Source organism: Xenopus tropicalis, chromosome 5 (assembly GCF_000004195.4).
Source record: "Xenopus tropicalis strain Nigerian chromosome 5, UCB_Xtro_10.0, whole genome shotgun sequence".
Classification (NCBI taxonomy): Eukaryota; Metazoa; Chordata; class Amphibia; order Anura; family Pipidae; genus Xenopus; species Xenopus tropicalis.
Window position 1 is genome coordinate 22,091,263 of NC_030681.2, and position 20,305 is coordinate 22,111,567.

At 40.3% G+C, this 20,305-nt stretch overlaps 1 protein-coding gene across 25 annotated transcripts in view; it reads right to left on the reverse strand.

The window, feature by feature from the left end:
* Positions 1-20,305, reverse strand: part of nrxn1 (neurexin 1) — a 919,306-nt gene that overhangs the window by 100,899 nt on the left and 798,102 nt on the right. For all 25 annotated transcript variants that reach the window (XM_031902195.1, XM_031902194.1, XM_031902198.1 and 22 more), the window contains one exon: positions 1,710-1,881. In XM_031902195.1, coding sequence (XP_031758055.1) covers positions 1,710-1,881 — 172 coding nt within the window. The remainder of the gene's footprint in view (positions 1-1,709; positions 1,882-20,305) is intronic.

Genomic DNA, 20,305 nt, shown 5'->3' on the forward strand with positions numbered 1-20,305 from the left:
TATTTTCAATCTTTTCTTAAATTTGTAGATAGCAATTATATAAAATCCATTGTATTTTGTAGGAGGAAAACTAGGGAACAGGTAAAGGTGTTTTGTCTGTTCCGGGCAATATTCCAGGCTATTACACAATTAAAGTTTTACCTTCAGGCATTTAGAATCCTAATTAATGTATCTCCTGTACTCCATTTTCATCTCCACTGAAGGTAATCATCTACATGCAGTGTATTATACTAATGATGTGTATGACATATATTTATATATTTTACAGTAGGAGTTACTTGATTCACTATTTTATACCAATTCCTATACCTCTCTAGAATCTACCATGGCAATGTTGTTGACTGGACATATTTGTTTCGTTTGGATTTGACCACAAGCCCAGATGAAATTGACTATCAATTATCAAGGTGAACCAGTACAAAATATTGTAGTCCTATAAAATGGAAATGGAATAAAAGAGCTGTCATGTTTCCCTTGGTTTTTGTCTATTTTGATCAGAATTATGGCACCACAGAATTCATTGGCAAGCAGGACATAAAGAGAAAGTGGTAAGTAGTTCTTTAAAAGTTACTTGCATCAATACGCTCCTATTCTTAACAATGGAAACACTCAATTAGCCAAAATTAACTTTTAGGAACAACTATTGGTGGCTAATTACTGTAAGTTCCTTTGTTATGTAGTTCTTTTTTCAGTGCAAATGTTAAGAAGTGGTATTTTGAGCATTGCCATGACTCTGGACTAGGAAAGATATAATGAGCCCTGCTTGTCATTCACAAAGGTTTAATTTAATTTATGGTTTGATGACTGAAAACTGTACAATTCTCCAACTTCTTTCTCACCCAAATATACATGAAAATTTGACTAGATGTCACTATTACTCTGGGGGTTATACTATACCAAATATAATGAGATTCGGTACCTGAGGGCATCTGTGTAGACAGAACATTGCATTCCACAAGCTGTTCATTTTGCACAAAGCAGTACCTAAAAAACCTATAATTATTTTGCAAGGCATTGATTCTCAGGGTGTTATATATTCTACAAAACTTATGTTGGGCACATCACCAGGTTAGCATAGTTAATAAACATAGACAGGACAGTCACCATGTAACTACAAAATTCCACTCACCATAACCCTGAATACTAAAAAAAGTTGTATATAAGTTAAACTCTAACTAAATAGTTAAGAAATACTTATGGGTGTCTGTGTGCAGGTACAACAGTATGTAGAAATCTTTGTAATGAGATTGTGTACTCGTTTCTATAGCTCCCGGGCACTGTACCTATACTGTAAATGAATAAAAAATTAAACACGTAAAATAAACCAGGATACTATCTATAACACTATCTCAAGCAAGTGGACTGAGGCACCAAACTAAATGGTTCCTAGCGCAAGCCCTAAAAAAGGCCTGGAGTTAATTTCTACTTATGCAGAGATATCAAAACTTAATTGTTTGCGTGTTTTACTCGGTTTTTGCATTTTACTTTTGTCAAAACCTTTCCATTTATGGTAAATGATACCAGATGGCATACTGGAATTATTGTAGCGGTAGCAAGACAAGCTTATATAGTATAAGTATTTTTGGCCAACATTGTGTATTCTAAAGAACTGAAACCTAGGTTGCTTCAATACATTATTCTCATTTATCTCAAGTGAAATTATACTACTAATAATATTATTCCTTAAGTTATTTTATTAATGTTCTTACCTGCAGGATAACGTTCTATTACCGGCCAGTTGTCTACGTGCAAGGTGGCATTACCCCCACTTCGCGTAAAACGTACTGTATGGTATTTCCCGTCATTTATGATTGCATTGACTTCTTCAATTGATATGTCATCTGTTCCAACATTAAATTTCACTCCAATTTTCCCTTGATGCTACAAACAAAATAAGACAAGAGTGTTAAATACAGTTTGTTAAGGAAGAAGGCATTAGTTACGTTCTTAATTTTCATCTACCTGAAAAGAATGCATTTCAGTAGCAGTTGCACCAAACCTGGAAGGATAAGCTAATGTGATGTCCCATAATACTTTAACATATTATTATCAGAAGATTTTCATTACAGAAAAACTAGTACAGGTATGGGACCCATTATCCTGAATGCTCGTGACCTGGGGTTTTCCGGATAAGGGATCTTTCCGTAATTCAGATCTCCTACCTAAAGTCTGCTAAAAAAATTATTCAAACAGTAATTAAACCCAATAGGATTGTTTTGGCTCCAATAAGGGGTAATTATATCTTAGTTGGGATCAAGTACTGGTACTGTTTTATTATTACAGAGAAAAGGGAATCATTTAACCATGAAATAAACCCAATAGGGCTGTTCTGCCCCCAATAAGGGGTAATTATATCTTAGTTGGGATCAAGTACAGGTACTGTTTTATTATTACAGAGAAAAGGGAATCATTTAACCATTAAATAAACCCAATAGGGCTGTTCTGCCCCCAATAAGGGGTAATTATATCTTAGTTGGGATCAAGTACAGGTACTGTTTTATTATTACAGAGAAAAGGGAATCATTTAACCATTAAATAAACCCAATAGGGCTGTTCTGCCCCCAATAAGGGGTAATTATATCTTAGTTGGGATCAAGTACAGGTACTGTTTTATTATTACAGAGAAAAGGGAATCATTTAACCATTAAATAAACCCAATAGGACTGTTCTGCCCCAATAAGGGGTAATTATATCTTAGTTGGGATCAAGTACAGGTACTGTTTTATTATTACAGAGAAATAGAAAATAATTTTTTAAATGTAAATGATTTGACTAAAATGTCTATGGGAGATAAATTTTCTGTACTCCACATTATTTGGGATAACAGGTTTCTGGATAATGGATCCCATACCTGTATGCATATGGCCTTAGTTTTTATGCTTTGGCGCATTTTGCTTTAACATTATGATCTGCATTTCTCCAGTTGGGAATTTAAAAATCTGATTGCTAGGACTTATTTTCACATCAACCCATCAGTGGTTTGGAGGTCAGAATGAAGATGAATATTAGAGGTCATCAAAAGAACGATTAAACTAACAGCTATGGGGGTCAGTAGCCCAAATAACAGAGAAGCAGGAACATACAAATAAAAATTAAGATACAGTGAAAAGCTGATATATAAATAATTACGTGATTTTAGGCAAACTACTCATTCAAAGCAATGATGTAATGATCACACAAAGTTTAACAATAAACAGGGCACACTCATTTTTCTGAAGTTTCGCAAATTTTTCTAATTAACAATATAATTGTATCTATGGGGTGTTGCCCATTCTACACTGCTGTTTATATCACTACTAAAACCCAAAGTCTAGGTTCATTACAAAAACAATGTCATAATAGATTTATAGATAATTGGCCCAAGCTTTACTCGCCTCTGAACTCAATGTTCTGGGTCATTCTATCCTCTTTTTACTCATATTTTATTACACCGTGTCCCAAAATTTTCATTTGCATTTAGTACGCCAGGCAATAAGGGCTCAAAAAAATTGCGCTACAGCGAAAATAAACAAACAAATAAATAAAGAAGCAACAAAACTCAATTGAGTTTTTCCTCCATTGCTAGTTTATATAAGGATAATATCTAGAATGGTGCCATTTCCTCCTAAGTGAGTGTTTGTTTAACATACTTATGTATATTAAAGCCATAAATATAGGCTCTATCTAAAGTCATTTTCCTTTACTTGTTTAGCTTATATGCTGTCCTTATGCCTAGGTATTTGTGCCAGACCAAATTTGATCATCATTAGTACAAACTTCAGTAGGGATATGCATGCATCACCAACCTTCCTTCTTTTGATCAGTGAGTTTGATGTTTCCGATCCCTTTTACTAATTGCAGCCATCGTCCAGATTTCAAATACACAAATAGCTTAAAAAGCTTTGCTTTATAACCCAAAACTGCTCATAGTTTTTAATTGACACGGCAGGTGCGCCTCTTTTTAAATGGACTTTTAATAACTCATGAATTCCCTACAATTAGAATATGAGGTAGGGTGTTTAATAGAAGAAAGCTTTAAAGGGGTATTGCAACTTGAAACTTGTCTCCATTTTCTATTTTTATTGGTTTTTCGGTTATTTTGCCTTTTGTTCAGCACCTCTCCATTTAGTATTTCAGAAGCAGTCTGGTTGCTGGGGTATTATTTACCCTAGCAGTGGTTTAAACGAGTGATGGGGATATTAAAAGGAGAGGGCCTGCATAGAAATATAGACAATACAAAGTAACAAAGACAGTAAAATTAGAGGCTAGCAGAGCAAGTGACCGCCATTTAAAAGCTAGAAAAAGGCAGAAGAAAAGGGCAAATAATAATTTAAAAACTATTAAAAATAAAAAAACGGTTGCAAAGTTGCTAACAATAGGGTATTCTATATATACATACTAGTAACCACCTATTTAATCAAATGGTTGTTTCTCAAGGTCTTCTTCTCATCCTCCCAAAAGCCAAGCACTGATGGACTACGAGAAAACATAGTAGGTTCTGGAATCCTCATCATACATAATTAGGTGGGTAGTAGGCCTAGATTATTCTAGATTAGATTAGATTCTTAGATTATTCTAGCCAAACATAGGGTCTGATTTACTAATCCACGAATCCGAATCCCGAATGGGAAAAAATCGGATTGGAAACGAACATTTTGCAACTTCTTCGTATTTTTTGCGATTTTTCCATCGCCGTCGCGACTTTTCCATGAATTGTCACGACTTTTTCGTAGCCGTTACGACTTGTGCAAAAAATCGTGACTTTTTCGTAGGCGTTACGATTTGCTCGTACATTGTCGCAACTTTTTCGTACTTTCAGACTTTGCATGATTTTGGAAGCCTCCCATAGGGCTCAATGGCACCCTGCAGCTCCAACCCGGCCCAAGGAAAGTCTCCCATAGGGCTCAATGGCACTCTGCAGCTCCAACCCGGCCCAAGGAAAGCCTCCCATAGGGCTCAATGGCACTCTGCAGCTCCAACCCGGCCCAAGGAAAGCCTCCCATAGGGCTCAATGGCACTCTGCAGCTCCAACCCGGCCCAAGGAAAGCCTCCCATAGGGCTCAATGGCACTCTGCAGCTCCAACCCGGCCCAAGGAAAGTCTCCCATAGGGCTCAATGGCACTCTGCAGCTCCAACCCGGCCCAAGGAAAGCCTCCCATAGGGCTCAATGGCACTCTGCAGCTCCAACCTGGCCCAAGGAAAGTCTCCCATAGGGCTCAATGGCACTCTGCAGCTCCAACTCGGCCCAAGGAAAGTCTCCCATAGGACTCAATGGCACTCTGCAGCTCCAACCCAGCCCAAGGAAAGTCTCCCATAGGGCTCAATGGCACTCTGCAGCTCCAACCTGGCCCAAGGAAAGTCTCCCATAGGGCTCAATGGCACTCTGCAGCTCCAACCCGGCCCAAGGAAAGTCTCCCATAGGGCTCAATGGCACTCTGCAGCTCCAACCCGGCCCAAGGAAAGCCTCCCATAGGGCTCAATGGCACTCTGCAGCTCCAACTGGCCCAAGGAAAGTCTCCCATAGGGCTCAATGGCACTCTGCAGCTCCAACCCGGCCCAAGGAAAGCCTCCCATAGGGCTCAATGGCACTCTGCAGCTCCAACCTGGCCCAAGGAAAGTCTCCCATAGGGCTCAATGGCACTCTGCAGCTCCAACCCGGCCCAAGGAAAGTCTCCCATAGGACTCAATGGCACTCTGCAGCTCCAACCCAGCCCAAGGAAAGTCTCCCATAGGGCTCAATGGCACTCTGCAGCTCCAACCTGGCCCAAGGAAAGTCTCCCATAGGGCTCAATGGCACTCTGCAGCTCCAACCCGGCCCAAGGAAAGTCTCCCATAGGGCTCAATGGCACTCTGCAGCTCCAACCCGGCCCAAGGAAAGTCTCCCATAGGGCTCAATGGCACTCTGCAGCTCCAACCCGGCCCAAGGAAAGTCTCCCATAGGGCTCAATGGCACTCTGCAGCTCCAACCCGGCCCAAGGAAAGTCTCCCATAGGACTCAATGGCACTCTGCAGCTCCAACCTGGCCCAAGAAAAGTCACGATACTGAAGCTTGAATGAATCCAAAACTTTTGTACTCGGCGTGAAGGCTACGAAAAAGTCACGACAATTTGCGCAAGTCATAACGCTACGAAAAAGTCGCGACATTTTGCGAAAAATGCGTAACGGCTATGAAAAAGTTGCGACAATTTACGAAAAAAATCGCAAAATACCGATCATTGAGAAAAAAACGCATTCGGACGTCTTCGGACCGTTCGTGGATTAGTAAATCAACCCCATAGTGTTGTTAAATATTGTATGTTATAAACCTTGGTTTAGAGAGTGCCTATCTAATTCGCTAGTAATGGAAGATCCTTTAGACCTCACACCTCCTGTCCAGCAGTGCTGTTGATATATATATAAAATGTAAAGCTGAACAATAGGTATGCCAAGTGTTACAATACCCATCATCTTTAGTAAAAACAAAATCATTGTCCATTATTTGCACAGTTATTGACAAGAATTTATCAGTCTACAGTAGTTTTTAAATCTCCGAAAGGAGCTGTGTGAATTTTCCATATTTCAAACTGTAGTAAGTAGATAACTGGAACTGCTTGGTACAAAGAAATGCTTGGCGCTATAATAGAAAACATCCAGATAGCGCAAATATCTCTACATTACAGCTGTAGAGAGAGAAACAGTTTATCATACCTCTGCTGTTAGTTTACACTAAATAGATAAACTGTCATAATAAAATTCTTTTGCACCAATATTTATAAACGTGGGCTCTAGATATCATCCCAATCATCAATTGACTGGAAAAAAAACATGAGAATTATGATCTGAGGTTGATCTACGAGGATAACAGCAGTTGTATATTGGGGGGCTGGTATAAAAAAAAAAGGAATCCAGTACTAAGGGGCATGTACAATGGAGTTTACAAAACTGCTATGGAGAAAGCTGCAAACTTTTTTCCCCCAAGATATGGTCAGTTTAGCTTTCATTTAAATTTCTAATTTGCTTTCAGTGCAAGCTAGCAAATTAAAAGAAGAATACCATTAGACAAGACTGCATTCATGATTTTCTTCCAAAGTAAAATCTGCATAAGCTCCATATAAATGAGAATAAATCAGCAAATTGCAGAAGGTATTTTTGTTGATACAATAAGTGTATTTATCATGACTACCTGCCTAATTTATGTATTCAATACATGATTATGATACTTTGCATAGTTAATGCTCCTCTGTAATCAGGTACAAGGCATTCTTTATGTAAATGTCTGTGTTTTGACTAGAGGGGAGGGTCTGCTTGCTCTATTATAAAATTCATACTAAGCAAGAATCCTGCTTAATATAATGATTTTCTGTGCTGACTCAGTATCATCTTTCTGCTAAATGTGATAGAGAATGCATTTTAGAAATACATTAACTCTGTATAGGTGCCATTTTCTGAAGCTAAAATGAGCCTTATAATAACTAAACAAAATATTTACAGAATAAGTTGTAAGCATTTTTGGTATTACAGATTTAATGTTAGTAAAACATGGGTAGATAACGTTAAAGGGAGAGTACACCTCTGAACAATATAGGTCTCTATTAGTGATGGGCAAAATGTTTCGCCAGGCATGGATTTGCGGCGAATTTCTGCATTTCGCCATTGGCGGATTGTTTTGCAAAATGGATGAAAAAATTTGCAGCGGAAAAATTCGGCGCACGTCAAAAAATTGTCGCCGGCGTAAAAAAAGAATAGTCGCGGGCGACGAAATAATAGCCGTGCGACATAATAATAGCCGCGCAACAAAATAATAGCCGCAGGCGACTAAACAATAGCCACGTGACAAAATAATAGCCGTGGGCGACGAAACAATAGCCGCGCGACAAAATAATAGCCGTGGGCGGCAAAATAATAGCCGCGCGACAAAATAATAGCCGCGGGCGACGAAACAATAGCCACGCGACAAAATAATAGCCGCGGGTGACAAAATAATAGCCGTGGGCGACGAAACAATAGCCGCACGACAAAATAATAGCCGCGGGCGACGAAACAATAGCCATGCGACAAAATAATAGCCGCGGGCGACAATTTTTTTTGTCGCGCGACATTTTCGCTGTTTCGCGAATTTTTCGCCGTTTTGCGGATCTTTTGAAACATTCGCGAATTTTTCGGCAAAGCGAAAGGGAACAGATTCGCTTATCACTAGTCTCTATAAAAATATATCACATAAAACAGTAAAACCCTGCTTCATCTACAGTAAATAAGCCATTTTTGTATAAAAATATACTATTTTAGTAGTATGTGCCATCAGGTATTCCTAAATAGAAAATTGCCATTTTAAGTACTAATGGCCACCCCCTGAGATCATATGGGATCATAGGATTCACGGTGCACACAAACAAACCAAGGCACACATACATGTTAAGTCACATCAGCCAATGAATTGAGAAAGTTCTGCCTTTTACTCCCACACTACTTCCTGTTACAGTCAGAGCTGCATTATTTCCTGTCAGGTGATCGCTGACAGAGCACACAGCCCATCACAAAATGGTGGCTCAAGGGAAAAGATAGAAAAGGGCAATATTTACTGATATATATTCCAGTTTGGTAAGATTCTTTGAATTGGCCACTTAATATACCATTAACTATCTGTTAGTTAACAGTTTTATATAAATTAGGAAATATGTATTGGAGCTATGATGGACTTACTATCAAAACTTATAATACCAAAACAACTATAATTAGTAATGCAGCATCTTGACCCCTGTGGTACCCTACTGACAACACTGGCCCAATTAGGAAATGTTCCATTTACCACCACTCTTTGTAATCTATCTGTCACGGTCGGCACCCAATACCAGAGCTAGTGCCAAGCACCCTGGTCTCGGCTCGTGCTTCACCAGTAGCGTGACCGCCTTTGGCTTCGGGAGGAGCCCTCAGCTACTCGGATGCCACCTGGACTTATACGAGAGGTGCAAAGCAGGAGTTCTGGCTAGCAATGGGGCACGACTGTAGAAAGTCAGTTAGGCCAAAGATCACGGTACAAATAGGGTTAAACAAGGTCGTCTTCAGGCAGGCTAGGTCGGGGCGGGCAGCAATCAAGGAGAGTCGGACAGGCAAGGGTCAAACCGGGTAATCAATACATACAGAAATCGTAGTCAAGGTATAAGCCGAGGTCAGATATGGATGATCAGAATAGTCAGGAACAAGCCGGGTCAAAACAGGAGAAATACTATCAGAATTACAGGAACAAGAATGCACAAGGCTCAGGAAGGCACCAGGAATCGAATCCTATCACGGGCAATGAATGTAAACAAAAGTCCCTTTAAATAGTTTAAATTTCGCGCCATTGCGCGATGACGTCATGACGCCAGCGTGCGTGCGCCTTTAAATTGCGAAAAATGCGCGCGCGCACACACTAGGAAGGAGCCGGCACAGGGGAAGAACGGCGCGGCGGGCGTCCCCGCCGATGGCAGCGCGGTGGGCGTCCCCGCCGCGCTGGTAAGTGTTTTGTTACATTACCCCCCTCTCTAGGGGGGGCCACCGGACCCCCAGGCCTCTCAGGAAATTTTGAATGGAATTGCTTCCTGAGACGATCAGCCTTGATGTCATCCACTGAGACCCAAGAGTTCTCTTCAGGACCAAAGCCTTTCCACCTGGTGAGATATTGTAACTTACCTCTCACCAGACGGGAGTCGAGGAACTCCTGGATCTCGTACTCAGGCTGACCTTCAACCAACACCGGGGGAGGAACAGACAGACAACGAGTATTAGAAGCAGGTTTTAGGAGAGAAACGTGAAAGGTATTAGTAATCTTGAAATTAGGAGGTAACTGAAGACGGACAGAAGATGAGTTAATTATAGCAATGATGGGATATGGACCAATGAACCTGGGACCCAGTTTGGGAGAGGGAACCTTCAACTTAATATTTTTGGTAGATAACCATACCAAATCCCCCACCTTGTACTGGGGCGCCTCCCTACGGGATTTGTCAGCAGCTTTTTTCTGGGCTAGGGAAGCTGCCGACAAAGAATCATGAACTGACGACCATATTTCAGAACATTTTAAGACAGAGGAATTGGCAGAGGGTACCGGGGAATTAGAGCCAGAAAAAGAAAATGCTTTGGGGTGCAACCCATAAACGACAAAAAAAGGAGACCTCCCTGAGGAGGAATGGGTAGCATTATTGTAAGCAAATTCTGCCCAAGGAAGCAGTTCAGACCATGTGGACTGGTTATCGGATACATAGCACCTGAGATACTGCTCAAGGGACTGATTCACCCTTTCGGTTTGACCATTCGTTTGGGGGTGATAGGCAGAGGAAAAAGACAATTCTGTACCAACCAAAGAACAGAAAGCACGCCAAAATTTAGAAACAAACTGAACCCCCCTGTCAGAAATAATATTTTCAGGAAACCCATGAAACTTAAAAATGTGTGTGATGAATAAGTCCGCCAGGACCTTAGCAGAAGGGAGTTGTGGTAAAGACATAAAGTGAGCCATCTTACTGAACCTATCAACCACCACCCAAATCACTGTCTTACCCTGGGAAGGAGGCAATTCCACAATAAAATCCATAGAAATGTGAGACCATGGTTTCACTGGGATGGGTAAGGGATTTAAGAGACCCTGGGACAGATGATGAGATGGCTTAGAGCGTTGGCAGACTGCACAGGAATTGACAAAAGTTTTAGCGTCCTGTTTAAAGGAAGGCCACCAAACATGACGGGACAATAAAGAAACAGTTTTTGCAATACCTGGATGGCCTGCTATTTTAGACTCATGGACCTCTCTTAAAACTTGTTCCCTAAGCTCTTCAGGAACAAACCATTTACCAGATGGGGTTTCAACAGGGGCAGAAGATTGTAAAGGAGACAATAAGGAAGAGAGATCGGACTCCAAGGTTGCAACAACAATCTCCCTGGGAATGATGGGAGTACATTCACTAGAGTCGGAGGAAACAGAATTGAAACTCCTAGAGAGTGCATCTGCCTTGGTATTTTTTGAACCAGGCCTAAAAGTTAAAACAAAATTGAACCTAGAAAAAAATAAAGCCCATCTGGCTTGTCTTGGGTTCAAGCGCTTAGCAGACTCAATGTAAAGTAAATTTTTATGGTCCGTATAGACCGTCACCGGATGCTTAGCCCCCTCTAAGAGATGACGCCATTCCTCAAAGGCCAATTTGACCGCCAACAACTCCCTGTTCCCTATATCGTAATTTACCTCCGCGGGTAAAAACTTCTTGGAAAAAAAAGCACAGGGATGTAACTTGTTGGTCATCGGGTGTCTTTGAGAAAGGACTGCCCCAGCTCCCACCTCAGATGCATCTACCTCCACAATGAAAGGGAGTGCAGAATCGGGGTATTTAAGGAAAGAGGCAGAACTGAACTCTTTCTTAAGAGTTTCAAAAGCTTGAACAGCCTCAGGGGACCACATACTGGGATCAGCGCCCTTCTTAGTTAGATTCGTGATGGGGGCTACAATAAGGGAAAAATTCTTAATAAATTGACGATAATAATTGGCAAACCCAAGAAACCTTTGTACTGCACGTAAAGAAAGAGGTTGTGCCCAGTCCAGGACCGCTTTCACCTTACCAGGATCCATCTCTAGACCTTTGCTGGTAATAATAAACCCCAAAAACTGGACCGAAGAGACCTCAAAGATACATTTTTCAAGTTTCGCATACAGGTTATTCTCCCTTAGCCTTTTTAAGACTTCACAAACATGGATACGATGTTCATTGAGATTAGACGAGAAAATAAGAATATCGTCTAGGTAGACCACTACAAATAACCCTAGTAAATCACGGAAAATGTCATTGACAAATTCCTGAAAAACTGCGGGGGCGTTACAGAGCCCGAAGGGCATTACTAAATATTCGTAGTGGCCGTCTCTGGTGTTAAAAGCAGTTTTCCACTCATCCCCTTCTCTAATACGAATGAGATTGTATGCCCCTCTCAGATCGAGCTTGGTATAGATTTTAGCCCCCTTGACCTGGTCGAACAACTCAGAAATTAGAGGAAGGGGGTAGCGGTTTTTAACTGTGACCTTATTTAAACCTCTGTAGTCAATACAAGGGCGAAGACTACCATCCTTCTTACCCACAAAGAAAAAGCCCGCACCTGCAGGGGAACTAGAGGGCCGAATAAAACCCCTTTCGAGGTTTTCCTGGATATATTCCCTCATAGACCGAGATTCAGGTAGGGAAAGAGGATATGTACGACCCCGAGGAAGTGAGGCGCCTGGAACCAGGTCAATGGGACAGTCATACTGTCTGTGCGGAGGTAAGGTCTCGGCAGCCCTTTTGGAAAAAACATCAGCGAAAGCCGAATAGGCTGCAGGTAAACCCTCTAGTAAGGTGTTCGCAATAACAGGAGGAATACAAACACCCCTACAACCATCACCCCATTGAGTGACCTCCCCCGTAACCCAGTTAATCAGGGGATTATGAGCCTGGAGCCAGGGTAACCCCAAAATGAGAGGAGAAGAAGCACCTTCGATGAGGAAAAAGGCTATCTCCTCACTATGAACATCATTTGTACTTAATGATAAGAAGATGGTTTTCTTATTTACCACCCCTGAGCCTAGAGGTCTTCTGTCCACCGCTAAAATTCTCATGGGAACATCTAGAGGAACCACAGGAATGCCGTGTCTGGCTGCAAACGTGGCATCTAAAAAGTTACCCTCGGCCCCAGAGTCCACAAAAGCGGACAAATTAATAGAGCCCGAAGGCCAGGTCAGTTTGACTGGTAGCTGAACCTTGGAGGCAAATTGGGGAGAGGAAACGCCTGCACCCAAATGAAGCTCCCCTTCTTCATTTAGGCTGGGGCGTTTCCCGGCCTCTTAGTGCATTGCTTCAGAAAATGACCCTTGTCCCCGCAATATATACATAACCCAAGGGTCCGCCTGCGTGTCTTTTCCTCAGGAGAGAGATGGAATAGGCCTAGTTGCATAGGCTCCTCCTGAGGTGGAGACACAGGGGAAACCAAAGACTTGACATTGGGCACCAAGTCAGGTCCCATATAAGAAACCCCAGAAAAATTAGCATGACCCCTCTCACTCCTTCTCTCCCTCTGTCTCCTATCGATCTGGATGACTAGGGACATGAGATCATCTAGACTGGAAGACAAGGGGTAATTCACCAGACTATCTTTAATAGAGTCAGATAACCCGACACGGAACTGACTGCGCAGGGCCGCATCGTTCCACTCAGTTTCTCCTGCCCACCGGCGGAACTCTGTGCAGTATACCTCTACCTCCCGCCTCCCTTGGCGCAGTTTACGAATCGCTGAATCGGCTGATGATGCACGATCTGGGTCATCGTAAAGAACTGCCATAGTATCAAAGAATACATCAAGGGAAAAACGGGCAGGATCAGAGGGAGGCAGTCTAAGGGCCCAAACTTGGGGATCCCCCACAAGAAGAGTCATAACAAATCTTACTTTTTCCACACCCGAAGGGAAAGAATGAAGGAAAAAGCTAAGATACAGTTTACATGCCTCTTTGAAGACGAAAAATTTGGACCTGTCTCCAGAGAATTTCTCTGGAAAAGCAATTTTGGGTTCTTGGGGCCTGAAAGTGTTACCCCCCAAAGCGTATGAACCCACAGGAGGGGAAGAACTAGGAATTGGCTGCTGCTGTGAAGCTTGCGGGGTCTCCAGCTGGCGGGTTAAATTGTGAAAACCCTGCAGGAGATAATTTTGCTTTTGCTCCTGATCCTCCAAGCGCTGTAGCAGGGCAGTAAGAAGCGCTTCAGTAGTAGCAGATGGAGCGGGAGAAGCAGCAGCAGGCTCAACGTGATCTTGATCCTCCATGGCCCGTGATAATGTCACGGTCGGCACCCAATACCAGAGCTAGTGCCAAGCACCCTGGTCTCGGCTCGTGTTTCACCAGTAGCGTGACCGCCTTTGGCTTCGGGAGGAGCCCTCAGCTACTCGGATGCCACCTGGACTTATACGAGAGGTGCAAAGCAGGAGTTCTGGCTAGCAATGGGGCACGACTGTAGAAAGTCAGTTAGGCCAAAGATCACGGTACAAATAGGGTTAAACAAGGTCGTCTTCAGGCAGGCTAGGTCGGGGCGGGCAGCAATCAAGGAGAGTCGGACAGGCAAGGGTCAAACCGGGTAATCAATACAACAGGATGAGACGAAATCGTAGTCAAGGTATAAGCCGAGGTCAGATATGGATGATCAGAATAGTCAGGAACAAGCCGGGTCAAAACAGGAGAAATACTATCAGAATTACAGGAACAAGAATGCACAAGGCTCAGGAAGGCACCAGGAATCGAATCCTATCACGGGCAATGAATGTAAACAAAAGTCCCTTTAAATAGTTTAAATTTCGCGCCATTGCGCGATGACGTCATGACGCCAGCGTGCGTGCGCCTTTAAATTGCGAAAAATGCGCGCGCGCGCACACTAGGAAGGAGCCGGCACAGGGGAAGAACGGCGCGGCGGGCGTCCCCGCCGATGGCAGCGCGGTGGGCGTCCCCGCCGCGCTGGTAAGTGTTTTGTTACACTATCCTTCAGCCAGTTCTCTATCCAAGTACAAATATTATGTTCTAGGCCAATATTCCTTAATTTGATCTTCTGTGAGGTACTGTATCAAACGCTTTAGCAATATCTAAGTAGATGACATCCACTGCCATTCCAGCATCAAGCTTTCTGCTCACCTCCTCATAAAAGGCATTGTTAATGTATTTTCCTGCCCCAGGTTGGCTGTTTAGCTATGTGCATCTCAAACTTAATTTCATTTTTGTAATGTGCCAGGTGGAGCCATACAAAGACATGGGTAAAAGGAAAGGAATTCTAAGTAGTGAAGAGTGAAATTTTTCACTAGGCACGGATTCGCTGTCACATTCCGCATTTCACCATTTGCCGAATTTTTTTTACAAAACTGCCACAAATCATATGAATGAAGGACTGAAGTAACATATCCTTTTTAGCAGGATGTCCAGGTAACCATACAGCTGAAAATTCTGAAATAAGCTACAAAACTTGCATTCTTTAAAATGTCAAAGTATGTTATATCCCAAATCAGAGAGCATTCTACATGACATGGTCATTATTAGGTTCAAGTTATCTGTAGAAATGGCAAGTCAAGTTTTATGTCATCCTTTCTATTATGTATTGGCATCTATTGATAAATCTTGGTCTAACTCGAAAAATGAAGAAAAGAACATCTTCAAGTTCAATTTCTTCCAAACTCAAATGACACAAATAAACTTTCTGTTCTGTGAAATATTCAGTAATATGGGCCAATATTAAATATCATTTGGCAAATGACAACAGCAAGTTTGTATTTAATTAAGAAGGATTCTTGAATGTAGGAGGTGATGTTAAGTGGTGAGCAGATGCGAAAAGCTCTTTTGGCCTGCAGCACAATATCACTCGCATTAAGAAAGTGCAAATGATTTGCAGAAATGCATAATTAAATCTCTTGCTGTGAAATACAGTATTTACCCCTTCAGCACTGGCAGAGCAGTAAAATATTGTCCCTTAAACCTGCACCTTATCACGGTAACATCAGGTATGTCGAATGAAATGCTTTCTAGTTAAATGACCAGAACTTATTAACATTAGCCAACAGCGATCGTTAATGCAAACTGTACAAATGTTATAGCTTCAAAAAGATGAAGCCAATAAATCATGTGTATTAGATGTGTAATATCCTATTCGTGTTACATGACTTCCTCTGCACTGAATCATTATTTCAAGAAATATGTACCATGAATGTTCGACTCCAGCTGATATTTGTGTGATGTATTGCTGATGTCCCCAGTCCCCTAACAACCACCTCCAAATGGTTTAGAAGTCATCACAGTGTGGGGCTGTTGGTGGCACCCAAGAGAAATGTTATTATCCACTCAGCACCTAATCATATCCAGATTTAGGATCTCTTATCCAAAAACCCCCAAAAATGACAGGAATTGAATCACCAAATAGTATATTTTAAGCAAATAATTCTAGTTTGTTTTTTATTATTTTCCTTTTCTTTGTAATAAAAATAAAACAGTACCTTGTATTTGATGTTAACTAAGCTGTTGGAGTGTTGGACTGGCCCACCAGGATAACAGGAAAACTCCCAGTGGGCCCAGGGGTCAGTGGATCCTCCTGCTCCTGATCATTTGGCCTACTACATGGTCATTCCTTATTTATGAATCGGAATAAAGAGAAGAAATAGATGGAAGCATAGGTGCTAGCATGTGAATAAAGAGACTTGGAGAATAAAATGGTTGAGTGAAGAAAGGAGGAAAAATAGTTTGGAGAGTGGGCCTAGGGTCTAAGGTTTTCTCTGTGGGCCCCTGGGGTCCAAGTCCAACACTGAAGCTGCGTGACTCCATATTAGTGGCAAAACCATCCTATTGGGTTTATTTCATGTTTAAATGTTTTTTATTTAAGTAGATTTAAGGTATGGAGATCCAAATTACAGAAAAAACTTTCTACCTGAGAAACACAAGGTCCCAAGCATTCCAGATAATACCTTCCATACCTTATCTAAATCTTATATTTGGTATTTATTACTATCAATTAGAGAAAACTGTGACTCCAATAAATTCCATGAATGCAAGATACACATATACTGTGTTATAGTACTAATATGTGGTTATAGTTGACGAAGTATGCAAATAGATGTTCTGAAAGATCTTCACTTTGCTGGCATATAATACAGGTATAGGATCTGATATCTGGAAACCCATTATCCAGAAAGCTCTGCATTATGGGAAGGCTGTTTCCCACAGACTCCATTTTAATCAAATAATTCAGATTTTTAAAAATGATTCCCTTTTTCTCTGTAATAGTAAAACAGTACCTGTACTTGATCCCAACTAAGATATAATTACCCCTTATTGTTGGCAGAACAATCCTATTGGGTTTATTTAATGGTTAAATGATTCCCTTTTCTCTGTAATAATAAAACAGTACCTGTACTTGATCCCAACTAAGATATAATTACCCCTTATTGTTGGCAGAACAATCCTATTGGGTTTATTTAATGGTTAAATGATTCCCTTTTCTCTGTAATAATAAAACAGTACCTGTACTTGATCCCAACTAAGATATTATTACCCCTTATTGGGGGCAGAACAGCCCTATTGGGTTTATTTAATGGTTAAATGATTCCCTTTTCTCTGTAATAATAAAACAGTACCTGTACTTGATCCCAACTAAGATATAATTACCCCTTATTGGGGCAGAACAGCCCTATTGGGTTTATTTCATGGTTAAATGATTCCCTTTTCTCTGTAATAATAAAACAGTACCTGTACTTGATCCCAACTAAGATATAATTACCCCTTATTGGGGGCAGAACAGCCCTATTGGGTTTATTTCATGGTTAAATGATTCCCTTTTCTCTGTAATAATAAAACAGTACCTGTACTTGATCCCAACTACGATATAATCAATCCTTATTGGAGGCAAACCAAGCCTGTTGGGTTTAATTTATGTTTAAATGATTTTTAGTTGACTTATCGTATGGAGATCCAAATTCAGGAAAGACCCCTTATCCAGAAAACTAAGCATTCTGTCCCATACCTGTAGATCTTGGTCTAGGAAGAGTGTTAATATTATAGTAACCAATATGGCACCATTACATTTTATAGAAGTAAATGTTAGTACTAGCAGAAACAATCAGAAATTACATCTTCTTATTTTTTTGTGGCAATAAAATTGCAATAAATGCCCCTAATAATTGCCCTGAAAAGTGAAGACCACTTAAAAATAGGATGCATGTTATCTACATGCTATGTATATATCATTTGGATTCAGGTTGCTTCTCTAATGGCTGCAGGGCTCTACATATCTATGTACAATCAATTGAAGGACAGAAATGTATATTTTTGCTTACCCAGGATAGAAGATATTTTACAGAGTTAATTTGTGTCTTTCAAAATATGTTTAATACACCACTTTTATAATCTTCGTACATTTAAGATTCTACTGTTAAAGTATCTCTTTCATTTAGTTGTTATAGGCTTGACTGGTATGTTTTATGATAAATTATTTACTTCCATTCTCAGAGCGTGTATTTTAAATTGCTAAATATGTTATTTTCTGTGTATTTGCCTTGGGGTTTATTGACTGGAAATATCTTCAGCAACGCTGATGACATTTCTAGCCACAGCACAGTATGAAGCAATGGTGAATTTCTAACAATATCCACCTTCACTGACATAACATTTTCCGAAAAGAAAGATAAAAACCTACTGAAATTATAAGAGAACCTACAGCCTGCGTAATGATGTATGATTAAAACTAACCTATTCTTCCAAACTATAAGCCTACACTTTCTATTAAAGTCATACATTTACGGTGATAATGTTTGGAATCCTTTTATATGTCAATAACTCCAGAAGGAATTCTTGAAAAATGTTGAATCTTCCAGCAACAACTGTACAGTAAATAAAGCTTTTTTTTTTTAACTATGTATTATTTGTATTATTTGTATGAGTTTCCCTTTGATACAGTGTGTATTATATAGCTCTGATGGTGGAAAAACATTGAATGCCTGATACATTTTATATTGTTTAGTTTTCTTAATGCCTCTGGCCTTTGATTGAAAGTGATGCTCTTGGGCAGACATTAGAAAACTATTAACAGTTAACATTTGTAATTGAATTGGTATTTGTCTGTTATGCCCAGTTGGGCTGTCTACTATTATTCATAATAAAGCTATACTCTTACTTAACTGTGTTTAATGCAGATAATATATACCATGTGCCTCAGTAAAGGCTTTAAGATCATTTGGGGGCATTTGTCACTGCTACATCTGTTCTTTGTCTTGATTGGTTCTAAATATGGCCTAAATAATATCAACCTATGTGCTGAAGCCATTTTTGGTCATTTTCAGTGAGACGCCAACTGTTTTTGGGGAGCTTAGCAACTGTGGACACAGGGAGTATCCAATACATGTATGGCTGTGAGTTTGCATAGATCAGTGATCCCCAACCAGTGGCTCGGGGGCAACATGCTGCTCACCAACCCCTTGGTTGCTTGCTCTCAGTGCCCCCAAACCAGGGAGTTATTTTTGAATTCCTGACTTGTATTATTTGTATGAGTTTCCCTTTGATACAGTGTTCAAAAAACACTGAATGACACTGACTTCGGGGCAAGTTTTGGTTGAATAAAAACAAGATTTCCTACCAAATAAAGCCCCTGTAAGCTGATAGTGTGCATAGCCAATCACAGTCCTTAATTGGCTCCTCCATTAACTTTTATGGTGCTTTTGTTGCTCCCCAAGTCTTTTTACATTTGACTGTGGCTCACAAGTAAAAAAATTTGGGGATCCCTGGCATAGAGTAATGCCTTGTGAGTGTTCCAATGATGGAACCACATTTTCCACTATTTCCAAAGCCAAAATTGAATAGAAAACAATGGAAACTTACAAATTCAACATTTATTTTACACCAACTTTGCAACTTAATTTTTTTGCAGATGTAAACTGTTCAACACCGGTATAAATATACAGAATTCCAAAATGCTTCCCACAATTAGCATCTACTGTTTTCAAACTTTGCCTTGCGTACAGTGGTTGATCCTCAAAGGGTCGCTGCTAATCAACATGTTTGAAGTTTTAAAAGGGAGGAGTATTTGCACTAGTATTAAAGAAATCTGCTTAGAAAGTAGGACCTGGCTGGGTTATGTGAAATTAGCATATATATGAATTCAAACTTATTTTAAGGTTAGGAGAAGGTGCTGCATGAAAAATCAATTTTTGTATGTTATTAATGTTACCCGGCGTTCTGAAATTCAATAGGGGACACAAGCAATGATACTCTAAAGTCACCATTACAGTAGGAAAAAGCATCTGTAAAACGATGTTTCATTTATAAAAGAATTCATTCCCATTGTTTTTTTTAAATGCATTGAATATAATATTATAGTACAGGTATGGGATCCCTTATCCGGAAACCCATTATCCAGAAAGCTCTGAATTACGGAAAGCCCGTCACCCATAGACTCCATTTTAATCAAATAATTCAGAATTTTAAAACTGATTTCTTTTTTCTCTGTAATAATAAAGCAATATCTTGTACTAACTAAGATATAATTAATCCTTATTGGATGCAAAACAATCCTATTGGGTTTATTTAATGGTTAAATGATTCCCTTTTCTCTGTAATAATAAAACAGTACCTGTACTTGATCCCAACTAAGATATAATTACCCCTTATTGGGGGCAGAACAGCCCTATTGGGTTTATTTAATGGTTAAATGATTCCCTTTTCTCTGTAATAATAAAACAGTACCTTGTAATTGATCCCAACTAAGATATAATTCATTCTTAGTGGATGCAAAACAATCCTATTGGGTTTTATTAATGTTTTATTAATTTTTTAGTAGACTTAAGGTAT